This window comes from Sporothrix schenckii (genome assembly GCF_000961545.1).
Source record: "Sporothrix schenckii 1099-18 chromosome Unknown Cont45, whole genome shotgun sequence".
Lineage (NCBI taxonomy): Eukaryota > Fungi > Ascomycota > Sordariomycetes > Ophiostomatales > Ophiostomataceae > Sporothrix > Sporothrix schenckii.
In genome coordinates this window covers 1-16,802 of record NW_015971146.1, presented here as the reverse complement: position 1 = coordinate 16,802, position 16,802 = coordinate 1, and the positions used below count along the sequence as shown (strand labels likewise).

The 16,802-nt window shown below is 25.9% G+C and overlaps 1 protein-coding gene across 1 annotated transcript; it reads left to right on the top strand.

The window, feature by feature from the left end:
* Positions 1-912: 912 nt before the first annotated feature.
* Positions 913-1,341, top strand: SPSK_00345 (histone H4; the record flags this gene model as incomplete). Its single annotated transcript, XM_016727319.1, has 3 exons — positions 913-922; positions 987-1,124; positions 1,178-1,341. The coding sequence occupies 3 exons, from the start codon at positions 913-915 to the stop codon at positions 1,339-1,341; spliced, it is 312 nt and encodes a 103-aa protein (XP_016586559.1).
* Positions 1,342-16,802: the final 15,461 nt, after the last annotated feature.

Sequence of the window (16,802 nt, the reverse complement as noted above, 5' to 3'; positions counted from 1 at the left end):
TGCCTTGTCTTCTTTTGGCCTATTTTCACAAATGGCAGGGAACCTTGGCGCACAGGTGGCCAAGCTTGGCTCTCCCAACGTCACAGATTTGGACGTAGCTAAGGATTCACTCCAGGGGCTATGTAGACGAGAACGCGATTTACCGAACGTGACGCCAGGCGCGGTTTGGCAGTAAATGTATACCGTGAAGCACTGTTTCTTGATTGTTCATTTTGATTTCTTTTTCTGTGTAGTTGTATTTCCTAGTTACAGACGAGGTATAACTATAGATTCCCCATTGGGACTATTAGACAGTGACACTTATTTCTCCGTTCTGTTGACGCCTTGCCACTGATGCGATCCAAACCGACGTGTGCAACATACTGTTGAATAGGCCGTGATGAGCAGTACTTAGTAATATAATGAAAGTAATTCTACATAGTAATGCAAAACGTCCACTATTAAACTTTTACTCAGTACTCGCATCCCTCACATCTGCGATCTTGGCTACCGCAATCCCTGCTTCAATATTGCGGCACAGCGAAACGCCTAAAATAATAACGTATGAACAAATTCCAATATTTATGTGCTCTGATTTCTGATTGGTCTGATTCCCAAGACTTGCGGCCTTCTTTTGTGTATTGTTTGTCGACCCCACTGTCGCCCCAGACGCGTGTTTGTGTCTCTTTGGTTTTGGTTTGTTTATTCGTGTCATTGTGGGTCCGTGTATTACAGGCAACAACGTCGAATCAGCCACTGATTCGGCCCCGCTCAGATCAACCGTGTCCTCAGCATATCACACATTTAAAGACAATCCGTCCGCCTGCACCGACTATTCACATAGCCACAAGTTACATCTTATTTATCCTCAGCATCCTTCAACTCTCGTTAGTTGCCTTTCTTTTCTTTTTTTAGCACGTCCAAAACATCAATATGACTGGTCGTAAGTACAATATCTTAGTATTCGGGATTTCGTGTCTTACTTGGGCGATACTAACATAAGATAGGCGGTAAGGGCGGTAAGGGCCTCGGCAAGGGTGGTGCGAAACGTCACCGGAAAATTCTCCGTGACAACATTCAGGGTATCACGAAACCCGCCATTAGACGTCTCGCCCGCCGTGGTGGTGTGAAGCGGATTTCTGCTAGTAAGTTCTCTCGAGGCAAAAACGTGATGTGTCCATTTACTGACTTTATACAGTGATTTACGAGGAGACACGCGGCGTTCTGAAGTCATTCCTTGAGGGTGTTATCCGCGACGCTGTCACGTACACCGAGCACGCGAAGCGAAAGACTGTTACTTCTCTTGATGTGGTCTACGCTCTGAAGCGGCAAGGTCGTACCCTGTACGGGTTTGGTGGTTAGGGTTATGACTTTTTTGTTGCGTTTCGGTTTATGCGGTAATATATCGGATTCGATGGTTATGTGTTTTTGTTATGGCGATTGTAACATACGGGTATCTTGGTGTGGCGACGATATACAGCGTAGCAAGCTGCGTTACTTATATGACGTATCTAATGATATTAAAGACGTTTAACTTCACTTTTTCAGTCTGATACAACTGTTGACCAGTCTCACACGTGTCAAAAATATTAGTATCGTCAATTCTAGATTACGTTGCGTTATTCGAATGTAAACATAAAAAGAAAGATTCGACGAGTAATCGTCTGATGACCTTACTATTAGTAATCACGTAACATCGGGACCCGATTAAAAACGTACCGGCCTTTTACGAGATAAAAAGTATGGTCCTAGTAACGGTCGATGGTCATCTACTGTTATAAGTAGTTGTAGGATAGGTCTTCCCGATAAATTAGTTAACAAAAAGTACTAGTTTCGAGGGCGAAGGTAGGTGTGTATTATAACAGAGACTAGTTGTTATCCCTTCTTCCTTAAGGAAGAAGGGAGTCTTATTATTTAAGGAGAAAGATTTTTTACTAACGTGTTATTATAATCGATTCGTGGCCGAACGCCACGAATTAAGTGACTAGACTTATATAATAAAACGAGGTGTGACTAGTCCTTAACCACATGCCAACACCACGTTAACTAAAAGCCTTTCTCCTTAAATACTAGGTCTCCCTTCTTCCTTCAAGAAGAAGGGGTAAGAATTAGTCTTTGTGTTACGACTACGACCCCCGTGGGGGTTAAAAGGAGAACCTAAGACGGTCGGGACCGGTAAAATAAATAAGTACAGGTTAAGCCACACTAAGAAACCATAGGTAGGAGACATAAAGGGGAGCTAGGAACGACGGGCTTTTAAGGACACTAAGTAAGGATATTTTATATTAAGAATAAAGTAACTAGATAAGATACGTATAAAATAAGGGTTATTTTATACGAGGAGTAAGATAAACGGATAAAATATATATAAAACAAGTTAAATATATAAAGAATTAAGATTTTTTTTTATAAAAAAAAGGAAGACTTAATCCTTATTAATTATATAAATATTATCACACACAAACTCCCTTTACGGGAGTCTAATATTACACCAAGTCACACGTTACTTAGTAAAACCGTGTAACGACTACTCAAAACCTTTTCTCCGACCTTTAATTTAAGTAAATAACTTACAGAATTAATAATCATTTATTATATATTATTTTATATTATTATTTAAGACTTACGTAATAGTCCGGTATTTTAAATCGTGATATTTGTAAGACTTTATTTTTTATTCCGTTACTTAGTATTTTAAAGTTAGTAACGTATTACGTTTATATTTAATAAATATATATTTATATAAACTTATATTTTTATATTAGTATTATATATAGTTATTATTATTATTATATATTAGTTTATTATTTAATCGTTATACTTTATTATTATTATATTTAAAGTATTAACTTTCTTAATTTAATTAATTAATAAAGTTATTTATTTAAAAAAGTGTTTTTATAGTAATAATAACGACTTTTTGTAAAGGAATAAGTACCTAGGGCCAAAATAAGGTGACCGTAGGTATAGCTCAGCGAAGGAAAAGAATATAAAAGATAAGAATTTAGGTATGCTTAAGTTCTTAAGACTTTCGTTTAGACGACCATTCTACGATATATGGCCGTTTACGAAAGGATTCTTATATATTCCTTTTAAGTGGAGAAGTTTGTAGAGTTTTTATAGAGTTTTTGTAGAGTTTTCTTAGTTCCGTCGCTCGTCGTTTTAAGGCGCGCTGACGACAATAAAACTTGTTAGAATCTTTCTTCTCGTTTTATGTACGATCGGAACTCTGATTAAGCTTTTAACCTTCCTCGGTTACTTGGGTAAGTTTGATAGGCGATTACTTACCGAATCTCTTTCTTTTTACATTATCCCCCCTTTTAATAATATCGTCTTAATATTTAAAAAAGGTTAAGGTTTTATTTGTCTTTGAGTCTGTGACGGGACTAAGACTAAGAGTCTATACATTTATATTAAAGTAGTGGTGTAACTTATATATTAGAGTTATCGTGTAGTAGTTATAAGGTTTTACGTAGAGAAAACCTTAGTAAGAAAAAACTTTATTTAATATAACGGTAACGTACGGTCGTAACACGTTCATTAACGGAGTTTAGTTATTTAAGGTCTCTTTTTAATTTAAAGACTTAATATTACGGTCCGTTTTTATAGTTAATAATTTTAAATTTATATATAATAATCGTTAATTATTTTATAATTAATCGATATATAGTAGTTTTTTTTATAAAGTAACGGTGGTTTATACGATATTAATTAAGATTTAATTTTTTAATTAAAACGTTTTTATTTAATTAATTAATTATTAAATTTATAAGTTATTCGTTAACGACTTATAAACTATTATACTATTAAATATAATCGTCGTTTACGAATTAAGTTAATTTTAATTAAACTATAAAAGTAAAAAGGTAGTTTTTTTAAAAGATTTTTAAAAGTACGTATACCCTTCCCTTTATAGTCGACGACCCGACGACTTAAAGTCGTAAATAAATCGTAGTTAATATAAAGGATTTATTTTAAATATACTAAATACGGTAGTATTTAAAAGTAATTATAAGGTTAAACGAGAGTAAAGTTAAAGAACGACGAAGGTTAAACGAAGGTTTTACGACCGGTTAAACGATAAGTATAAATACTTTTTACGTCTTTTTACTTTACTTTTATTAACTCTCTCTTTTATATACTACGTATCGATAATTCGGTGTCGGTATAACGTCTTTTTTAACCTTATTAAATTATAATAATACTATTTTCGTCGTTTTTTACTTATTAATAGTACTTATATCCGTCGTAGTTATAACCCCGGGTGTTTTTTTTATTAACGGGAAGTTTAATAAAAAAAAAGTTACCGTTACCGTCGTTTTTAATAAAGTTACGGGTTAATAGTTAAAGTTCGACCGTAATAATAAAAGTATAAGTATTAAAAATAGTCTTTAAGTTAGTAATAAGTTAACGAAAAGTAAACGTCGTATTTTCGTTACGTGGCTCGGTCCGGTTAGAATATCGTAGTTAAGTACTCGTACGTACGGGTTATTAAAAAAAGAGATTTACGTTAAGTGTTCGGTAAAAAGTAAGAGTTATTACCCGGTAAGTTTTAAACCCGTCTTTAATTATTTACTATTATACTAACCTTTTTTTATTAAATTTTAAACGACTTACGTAAATTATATTAACTCGTATAAAACTCTTAGTAAAATTTACGAATAAAGTACGATATATATAAGAATTAAAAGGGGATTATTATTAACGAAGTTAAAACGAAAGAGTTTATTTTACTTTAAGATTTTATTAACGTTAAATACGTTTAAATATATTACCGACGTTTCGTCGGTTTCCGTCTTTAAAATAAAGAATAAAGTTATTTATAAAACGGTCGAGTTTACCGTTTCCGACGTCGTAACGAATAATAAGTTATTACGTTTATAGTACTTTTTTACGTTATCGTTAACTAGTCTTAACTTATTCTTCGATAAGTATAAGTCGGAGATTAAAGACCTCTTTAAATAAACTCGTCTCGTTAATAAGTTTACTTTTACTTAAAAGTAAACCGACGTAAAAAAAACTATTATTCGTTTTATAAGTTCCGTCTCTTTATCTCCGATCGGTTTACGACTCGTTTTTAATTATATATAAAAGAATAACGGTGTTTTATACGATAATATATTACCGTGGTTTATATAAAAGTTTATAAACGGTACTTTTAATATTTATAACGTTATAAAGGTAATTAAACGATTAGTCGTAATATATAATTATATTAAAACTAGTTTTACGTTTACTTTATAGTTTTTCGTTTCTTTTATTTTTAACGGTAAAAAAACCCGGGTCGTTCGGTTTAATTAAATTATATTATCCCGTCGTAAGTCTTAAGTTTATAAAAGATTAATCGGTATTAAATAAGTAATTAACGAAAAAGTTTTTAATGTTTAAAGTTTAAGTTTTTAAAAAGGATTAAAGTATTACTTAGTAACGGTAATAAATTAACGATAAGTAATCGATTAAAGTAAACCGTAAAGTTTAATTATAATATATTTACGATAATTTTATTATTTATTTTAAAGATTTTACTTATAGTTTAAATTAAAGTCGTCTCGTTATTAATTATTCGTCGTTACGTAGTCTTTTTACTTTTTATATTTATATATAACTTTTTTAAAGTAATAAAAAAGAATAACCTTTATATTTTTAAAATATTACGTTAACTTTTACGTATTATACTTAACCGGTTAACCTTTTTATTTTATAAAGTATTCGATTATAAATCGATCGTTTTTATAAGTAATAATATCTTTTACTTTTTATTCTTTTTACTTTTTAATAAGTTTAAGTAGTAGTATTAAAGACTAGTAAGTAACTTTATTATAATTCGATTATAGTTTTATAAGTAAAATTAAAAATACGTTGTAAAAACGTACGTACTTTATAAATAATTAAAACTTATACGTTTAAGTTCCGATTCTTTTTATAACCTTAACTTTAATAAACGTAGGACCGATCTTACGACCGGTGACGAATAAAAAATTCTTCGTCGATAAGTTTACGACGTTACTTATAATATACTCTTAATACTTACAACGTTTATTATAGTGTTTTTATTAAGTAACGATTTATTAATCCTAATACTTTTTTATTTTTTAACGAGTAACGTTTAATTACCGTAACCTCTCCGTAACTCCGGTGACTTTTACGTTATTATTTTTAACTTTAACTTATTTAAGTATACGTGAGTGAAACTTATATAGTGTAACGAAAGGAGAGGTTTTAATAGTGACGTGTCGGTGATTATTATACGAAAAAGTAACGTTTAATAAAATATACGATTAATTTTAAGGGTTTTTTAAATAGTAATTACGTAAGAACTTCTTTAATAATTAATTAATACGTTCCGTTTAACTATCCGTTTACGGGTAATAAACGATAAATAAACGTAAAACCGTACTTTTAAGTTTATTTAATTCTCGTTAAAATTAGTTTATAATTAAATAGTCTTTATTTAAAACTATCCTTTAAAGTATATTAAATTTCGTTTTTATATACTCGTAAATTAATCGTGTAAACTTTAACGTATTAATAACCTTTTACGTTATAATGTAAATTACGAACTTAATATAACGGTTAATAATAATTAAGATTAAGTCGTATATAACGTCGTTTAAACGAACGTTCGACGGTAAATTTAAGATAAAATCTATACTTAATTTTTAAAAAGGGTGTTTTAAATACGGTAATAAAACTAACTTATTATACGACTTATAACGTAAAACTTATATACTTTAATACGTCGGATAACTTACGACGTATTAACGAACGTCTTTAACTAAATTAACCTAATAAAACATACGTATAAATAACTTTATTATATTATTATAATTAAAGTAATTAACACGTTTATTATCGTAATATAAGACTATTAAAACGTATTATAATTCGTTATCTTTAAAAACAACGATCCGTCCCCGAAAAAAGAGTATTTCGTTACTATTAATATTATACCCCCCTTTTACTTCGGATTAACGAATACTATTCGTTTATAACGTAATTTTTACGTCGTAACGTTATAAGTAAGTTAAATACTCTTTAAACGGGACTAAAGTCTCTTTACGTATCACCGCTTTATTAAATAGTACTTTTTTTACTATTAAATTAAAGGATATAAAATAGTCTTTAATTCGGTCGTTTTTAATAATAAACGTTATAAAAGACGGTGACGTCGTCGACTACTTAATATTATTTCGTCGAACAGGTTACTTTTTAAACTTAATCGAAGACCGGGTTTTAATAATAATTATACGGGTATATAACATTTAATTTAAATAAAGATAACTAAAATCGTATATAGTCGTAAAAGTACGGTCGAGTCGTTTACGAACGATAAACGACTTAATTACTTAAATTATAATAATTAGTTATAGTTAAGAAATCTTACGAAGACCTTCCCTTTTTCCGGAGTTACGATCTCTTTTAATCGGGTCAGTGTCGGTAAACGATAAAATTTCGTATAACGACGGAAGGACGTCTTAAAAAGGTATATCTTTTATTATATAGTCCGATTACCGTAAAATCGTAACGGTAGTATTAGTTATATTAAAACGATATTAAATATTAATATTATATAGGGTAAACCGTAAAATATAACGGGTAAATCGGTCTTAAAAGGTCTTTTACCGGGGTATTAACGACGTTTTTAAAAGTTTAATAGTCCGTAAAGATTAAAATTTTATTCGGTACGTTATTTAAAAAGTGTTACTAATATTTAAGACTTTCGATAATTATTAAAAGTTTTTATTAACCGGTACTTTAACGTGTCTTATAATTTAAAAACTTTCGGGAATAGTATACTATTAAATACTAGTAACCGTTAAAGTGTAATTAGTTAAGGATTCCGGCGACTACCTTTTTTAAAGTATTCGTTTTTACTCTCGTCGGTAATTATACGTCGAAGTGTTATAAAATAAGGGTTTTTTAAAATGTTTATTTAATTAAGATACGAATACGGTTATTTTTATAAAGGTTTATTTAAAAAAGACGTCCGTAATAATTTTTATTAAGTCTATTAATAGGTAAATAATACGTAAATAGTCGGTGATAAATCTTTTATAAAAGTTAATAAAGTTTAAAAAGGATTATACATCTTTAATATTTTTTAATATGAGTTAATCGATTATAAATTAAATACGGGTAAGGTTTATATTAATTTTATATCTTTTTATTACGAACTTAAAGAAAGTAACCTTTTTTTTTAAAAGAAACGTATTTTAACCGTTTAATATATAATTTATTTTCTTTAAGTCGTTTAAAAACTTATCGAAGATAAGTCGTATACTTTTTAATAGTACGAGAGTAGATTAAAATATTATTTATATAAACGACGTAATAAGTATTAATTAAACTTATAAGTATATATTATATATATAATTTAACGTTATAAAAGTGTTAATTAACCCGAAAAGTATTACTACGTACTCGAAAAGGTTATATTTAATTCGAAAGGTTATTTTTTATTCGTCACCGAAGGTTATATAAATATAGTAGTATATTTTACTTAAGTCGATCTTAAATAAATAATAAACTCTTTAAAGAGTACTTAAAACTTTATTAATTAAAAGGAGTGGATACTAATTCTTAATCGTAATTTTATTTAACGATCGGTAGTCGACGTATAAACGAAGACTTTCGTTAGTTTTTAAAACGAATAAAATAAGTAAACTTAGTAAAGTTAAAGTTTAACTTAATACGTTTATTTACTAGTTTTTCTTTAATATATTTTTAAAAAACTTTAGTTTAAACCGATAAAAGGTAATAGATCGGTCTTAAAGAAGGTTAAACTTTATTCTTTAATTTGATAAAATATTAAACTTTTAATAAAATAAAAACCTTTTTAGTTACTTTTTTATTAAAAACGTTAACGAAGTCGTATAAGGTTTTTAGTAACTTATCGGTTACCGGTATAAGTTTAAACTTTAATTAATCGACCTAGTCGATAATAATTATATTCTTACTTTTTTAATTAAATGTTACTAATATATATAATTTTTATAAGTTCGTCGTTAAGTAATCGGTAATAAAACGTCGATAGTGTTTTACGAATAACTAGTAATATATATTAAAAGAGATTTTAAGTATTAAGAACGATATTAAAGTGTTTTATTTCTTTTAATTTAAAAAGTATAAATAACTCGTTTACGTCTTTATTTATTATAACGAAGACTTTTTAGTTTTTTTTAATAAATCCGAATAAGTCCCTAAGTTTTACTTTAATAAAGTAAGAGTCGTAATTTTTAACCGGTCGTCGATCGACCGTTATAAAGTTAGTTTTAAATAGTAATTTTTTAAAACGATAACGTTTTATAAAATCTTTATAAATAACGTTAGTGTTAATTACCGTATTTAGTTATATATTTATAATTAAAGATCGGTAATTAATCGTCGTATAAGTAGTGTTAATAATATACCGTAAAAACGTAACACTTTAACTTTATTTAAGTGGAAGAAATTTAGTCGAAGGAATTAAAGTCTCGTTCTTTAACCGGATTAGTTTTCCGTTTTATTATCGGTAACGGATTAATTATCGAGTTTTTATAAAAGGGTAGTTATAATAGTTTATACCCGTATTTTTCGATTTTTTTAGTTTTTCTTCGTAAAATAGTCTTTTTCGAAATATAATCCTTTTTTATATAAAGGGTAAAAGGGAAGTGAAGAGTTAAGTTTAATTTAATTTATAGTCGGTCGTTATTTTAACGACGTTATAATTAATAGTCTTTTTTATTCTTTTTATTTTTTTTTATAAATCGAGTCTTTTTATTCTTATATTAATCGTTATCCGGTCGGTTATTATTTGGTTCGTATAATCTTTTAAGTTTCTTTTAATCGTAACGTTATTAATAAGTTATTAAAATATCGTATATTAATCCGAACGAATTCCCGATTTATTACTATTAGTATTAGTCTTTAATATCGTCGTTTAATCGACGTTAGTATTATTATACGAAGTAGTCTTTATAGTTTTATTACTAGGATTATAATTTACGTATAAATATAAACTATTAAAATACGACTAATATTATTATAGTATATATATACCCTGTTATAACGAATAAAGTTCTTCGAATAAACGATGTTTTTACGTTATAACGTTATACAGGGTTGGGAATTAATATTATAGTATTTGAAAATATTAATATTACATGTAATATTTGTGATATTTTATTACATGTAATAATATTACATGTAATAAAATATTACAAAAACTATATGTAATAATATTATATGTAATATTAATATTATTACATATTATATAAACTGTTACTACTATTATATTTTATATAAATAGTATTAATATATTATAATAATAATAATTTAATAAGTATAGTTAAGGTTTTTATATATTTTTAAAATTAAATAATAGAAGTATTTTAAATACTTTTATTTAAAGACTTTACTTTTAAAATTTTATTAAACTTTTACGTAGTTAAATTTAAAAAGTTATATATAATTATTAATCGTTTAAAAGAATTAAAATAAAACGTAATTAATTAGTTTAAAAAACTATAAAATTATTAAAAAGGTATTTATTATTCTAATACGTCCTCTTCTTCTAAAAGACTATTATAACCGTTTAAGTCCGGTATTTTCCAATATTTTAATAACATGATTTATTTTACCGTATTAAGTAAAAGTCTATTTCTTAACTTCGTAACCACGTTATTACTTACTGAAAAAACACGCTTAATAGTACTAGAAGACGCCGGAATAGTTAAATACCGTCTAGTTAAAACACTTAAAATTAGAAATTTAATTAAATTAACCTTCTAATAGTTAAGTGGTAAAATCTGTTAATTAAAGTTAATAATAATTATTATATTATAATTAAAATAAAAATAAAATAAAAACATACCTCTGTAACTTCGTATTATTTAAAAAAATAAACATCGACTTCATTTAACCGATTCGATGATCTAATAAATAAATCATCGTCACTGTTATTTTCGTTGTCTTCGTTTTCTTTTAAATTAGTTAATTCATTAAAAGATAAATTCGAATTAATATTATTAATATTAATTTGTAATTCATTTTTTAACCTATTGAAATTAATAAAAGTTAAAAAATTAATAAAAAATAATAAAAGTAATTAAAACGAATAATTAAAAAAACGTAATATAATAAAGTTAATAAAACTTACGAATTATACTCTTTTAAAAGAATACTTTTTGTCGTAGTTATAGAATTCGAATCGAAAGATAAACGGTTAAACGAAAAGTGACGAAGTTTTATCCTAAGATTTAAAATAAAACCTATAACGAAAGCTTTATAATCACATAATCGTGTAACCGTAAAACGTCATAGATAATATTTTAAAAACTTTTTAAGACCTTTAGAAACAGCCTCGTAAAAATATTCTGAATAATTATTCTATTAAAGAATCATAAAAAGTTAATATAAAATATAATTTAAATAAAGTAAAATAATAAAACAAATATAAAAACATACCGTTTTAAAAGCGTAGTTATTCTTTAAAACGGTTAATTTATTAGATACATTATGTATATTTAATAAAGCGTTAGAAAGTGTGATATACACCTCTTCTTAGAGACGAATCGAAGGTTTATAAAAAACCTGTAAAATCCGTATAACCTTTATAACGAAAAACTATTCGTCGTTGTGTAAAAACAAATCCTTAAATTCGGTATTATTGGTATTAATATTTACGAATATTAATATATATTTTAATACGTAGAAAGAGTGTAGTATTAAAAACGTTGAATTCTAGTGTGTTTTCGAATCTAGGGTTTTTTAATTAAATAATAATAATTAGTTTTAAATATATAATAATTTAAAAGATAAAATTAATAAAAACGTACTTATAGGGATAACTTTTTGATTAAAGTCGTATGGGAGAGTCGAATTTTATTTGTAATAATTAATACTTTAGTGAAATAAGACTTTAATTCGTTTTATATATTTTGTTAAATTAATAAACCGTCGAATTCGGGTTAATAACGTTGTATAAGTTAATAAATTAATAAATATTATAATAAAATAATAATAAGATAATAAAATTAAAATTAAAAAAACACGTATAAAGAGATTCGTTGTTATCGGTAACGTTTAAAAGTACGGTTAAAATATTATTAATAATAATATTAAAAACGTGGTAAACGTATTTAATATTATTATTAAAAATAATATTAAACTGACTTTCGTAACTTTCTTTAAATAAAGTTACTATAGAGTCGTTATTTTTAGTATTATCGTGTGTAATACTATTAATACGTTAATAAAATAAATAATATATTAAAAAACGGTTTATTAAATTAATAAAAAAAGAATAAAATAAAAAAAACGAACCTAAAAATATTTATCGGGTTTAAATAATCGTATTGTTCGAAAACCGAAATAATATAATCGTAAATATTTTCACCGGTATGATTAACGTTTTAATAGTCGAATCTTAAATATAAATAATAAAATTTAGTATTAATTAATAGATAATAAAAAACGTTTATAATTAATAAAAATAATAACTTACCGATTAACTTATAAATAAGTTCGAATTCTAGGTTAATATACGTGATAATAACACTAATGTACGAATTATTCGTATTCGATGACTATAAATCGAAGGTAATAGAAATAGAGTTATTGTGTATAATATTTCGACGAATTTCGTTATTAATTTCGTTTTTTCGGATTAAAAAAGTAGAAGATAAAATATCTTTTAACTTTTTTCGATTAATAACCGGTGTGGACTTAATTAAAAAGTTAATAAAAATATTTAATAATAGTAAATAAAATATAATAACTGATAAAAAAGGATTAAAACTTAGTGGTTAAAATACGAAAGTAGACCTTTAAACGAATTAGAATCGACGGTATTAAAAGATAGATTATTATTAATAATAAAATTTAAAATTTTATTATACGCTTCGTTTTCGTTAAATACGTCGTTTAAATTCGTATTCGTTTGATTTCGTTTTCTTAACGGTAATATAAAAAGACTTGTATTCGAATTATAAAGAATTTCGTCGAATAAAAATAAGTTAATAAAATAAGTTAAAAACTTTAAATAATCTTAAAAGACGATTAAAAAAACATACTTGTAAAAAGCGTTGCCTCTATTGTTTTATTATAAGTTATTAAAGGGTGATGCTTTTTATAATGAACCGTAAAATTCGAGGCTTGAAATCGATTTAATAATAAGTCTTTATTATAATTACACCTGTTAAAAAATAAGTTAATAATTAATAAAGTTTTAAAATAAATCTTTAAAATTCGTTACATAATTAATAAAACAACTTACTAGGTACATTCAACGTAAACGTAACGATCGTGACCTTCCGTAAGTGGTGGTAATAAAGTCCGTCGAATTAAACCATTCGAAATCAAATAAATAAACGAATTCGAATAGTTTAAAACGTAATCTAGGTCCTATACCGGTTTTTTAAACGTTTGTGAGGTAAAAAGACGTCGAATAAGTAAGGACTCTTTAAAAGATTCGGTTATTACTAACGAATCGTCGTCAGGTAAAAAACTAACTTCAGAATCCATGTTTTTTATTAGTTTTACGCTTTCCCGGACGTTGAAAGTAATAAAGAAAAATATTAATAAAAAGGATTTTATAAAAGGTAAAAGTAGAAAAGGTAGTTAAAGTGGTTAAAGTAGTTAAAAGTAATTTTTTAAATATTTATATACGAGGGGGTGATTACTGTATTTATAAAACGTTTTTAAATTATTATTTTAAAATTATTATTAATTTTTGATTAAAATTAAAGAAGATAACTTATTGTATTACTATTCGTTGTTTTTTATTTAAAAAGATAAAGAAAATAAAAAAAGATAACTTATTTTATTATTATTCGTTAGTTTTTTTCGAAAAGATAAAGAAGATAAAACAAAGATTACTTATTTTATTATTATTTATTAGGGTTTTTTTTTTAAAAAGATTAAGAAGATAAAATAAAGATAAATTGTATTATTATTATTTATTATTATATTTTAAAAAGATAAAAAAGAAAATAAAATAAAATAAAAATAAGTTATATTATTATTATTAGTTAAAGGTTTTTTAAAAAGATAAGGAAGATAAAAAAAAGATAAGTCGTATTATTATTATTAGTTGAAGGTTTTTTTAAAAAGATAAGGAAGATAAGGATAAGTTATATTATTACTATTAGTTAAAGGTTTTTTTAAATAGATAAGTTTGTTTATTATAATAGGTTATTTGTAAATTTTATAATAAAGTAAGATAAGTTAAATTAATATGACTGGTCGAAACTTTTAAGAAATAAAACTTAAATTAAAATATATTTATATAGTCTAATAATATATATTAAAGTAAAACTAAAATAATAAGTTAATAAAATATTTACAAGTAAATTAAATTATTTTTATAGTTTTGTAATGATTGTAATAATATTACATGTAATAAAATATTACAGTTACTATATGTTAATATTATTACATGTAGTTTTTATAATAAAATATTATATATAATATTATTACATGTAATAATTTATCCATGTAATAATATTATATGTAATAAAATATTATAAATATTATAAAATATTACATGTAATAATATTAATTCCCAACCCTGACGTTATAATATTTACGTTTATAAAAGGTAAGAAGGGTCTTTTATTCCGGGATAAAATCGTCCTTTTACCGTTAAAGAGTAGTAACGTGTTTTCGTTACTCTGTAACGTAAACGGGGTATAAGTAACTAATCGTTTAATATATGTGTATAGTTTTAAAGTGTCTTTTTTAACCGTACTCGTATAAACTTATTCGATAACCGAGATTTAGTCTTCGACTTCGATTACCGACGATTCGGTTTTTAATTTAATTATATTATACGTCGGAGGTTTATTATTCCGTTAACTAGGTCCTTATAAAGAGTTTTTCCTACGGTCGAATATTAATCGAAGAATAATCTTCGAATAGTCGGGGTGATCCTATATAACTCGAAGAAGGACTTCGACTTCTTTTTCTCGTTACTCTTACGAACTAAGAAAGGACTCTCGTAAAAGGATAGTCGTCGTAACCGTAATCTCTTCTAGTTCGTTTTAAAAGGTTTGTCGGGGAGACGTACGACCGGTAATCGATCGGTTACTAGTCGTCACCGGGGTTGTCTCTTTAAATCCTCCTTCTATCATTTTTTCCCGGACCGAGATTCCGTTATAGATTAAAAACGAAAGAATGTAAAGGAATAAGTACCTAGGGTTAAAATAAGGTAACCGTAGGTATGACTCAGTAAAGGAAAAGAATATAAAAGATAAGAATTTAAGTATGTTTAAGTTCTCAAGACTTTCACTTAAACGACGATTTTATAATATATGGCCGCCTACGAAAGGATTCTTATATATTCCTTTTAAGTGGAGAAGTTTACAGAGTTTTTACAGAGTTTTTATAGAGTTTTCTTAGTTCTGTCGCTCGTCGCTCTAAGACGCGTTGGCGACAATGGAACTTGCCAGAATCTTCCTTTTCGCCTTATGTACGATCGGAACTCTGATTGAGCTTTTGACCTTCCTCGGTTACTTAGGTAAGTAAGTTTAATAGGCGATTACTTGCCGAATCTCTTTCTCCTTACACTTTTATTTAAACTTTAATTATATTTTAATTAAATAATATATTAATATTATATTAATAACTTTAAAAAGTATTATTATTTTACTTAATTAACTATTAAAATATAACTTTTATAATAAAAAATTAAAAAACTTAAAAATTTCAATAAATAAAATATAAATTAAGTTTTAATATTATTAACTATCACACACAGACTCCCTTTACGGGAGTCTAGCATTACGCCAAGTCACGTGTCGTTTAACAAGACCGTGTGACGGCCACTTAAGACCTTTTCTCCGACCTTTAGTTCAAGTAGATAGTTTACAGAATCAACAATCATTCATCACATATTATATCATACTATTATTCAGGACCTACGCAACAGTACGGCATTCTGAATCGTGATACATGTGAGACCTTATTTCTTGTTCCGCTACCTGGCATCTCGAAGCCAGTAACGTACTACGTATTGCGCGTAATAAGTAGATTATATAAGAATTAAAATAATTAATAGTTTATAATAAAATTAAAATAAAAAATATCTTATATAAATTCTTATATAATTAAAAACTGACTATTCTTCGTTATTATATTCTTCGTTAATTAACCTATTTAATTTATTAATATTTATAACCTTTTAATATTTTAATAAGACTAATTATTCTACCGTTTTAAGTAATAATTTATTACAGTTTTTTATAATTATATTCAAAGTAATAAAAAATACCCTTTCGATAAAAACAAACGTTACTAATATAATTAAATAACGTTCGGTTAAAATACCTAAAATAAAATATTTTTATATATTTAACTTCTAGTATTTTAAAGGATTAACCAATTAAACTATTAATATAAAATATAAGTTAAATGATAAGTATAAATAGTAATAATATAAACTTATTCATTATTATTACTTATTATTAATTCAATAATAAAATAAAAACATACCTCTTTTACTTTTAATCCTTCCGTTAAATATAATAAATATTCATCCTTTTTAATAGTACGTAAAGTAACGTATAAATCGTCGTCACTATCTTCGTTTTCATTATTATTTTGGTTTAAATTAAAAGATAATGGTGAATAATTATTATCTTGTGTTAATTCGTCGAAAGATTCGTTTAACGGGTTATTATCGGTCGGATTTATTTCTTGCTTTAAACTATTATAATAATAATTATAATTAATAAACGAATAATAATAATAATAATAATAGTAATAATAATAATAATAATTACTTTTTATACTTTTCTTTTAATATACAAAAATTAATTTTAATATAAGACTATACTAATTTTAGT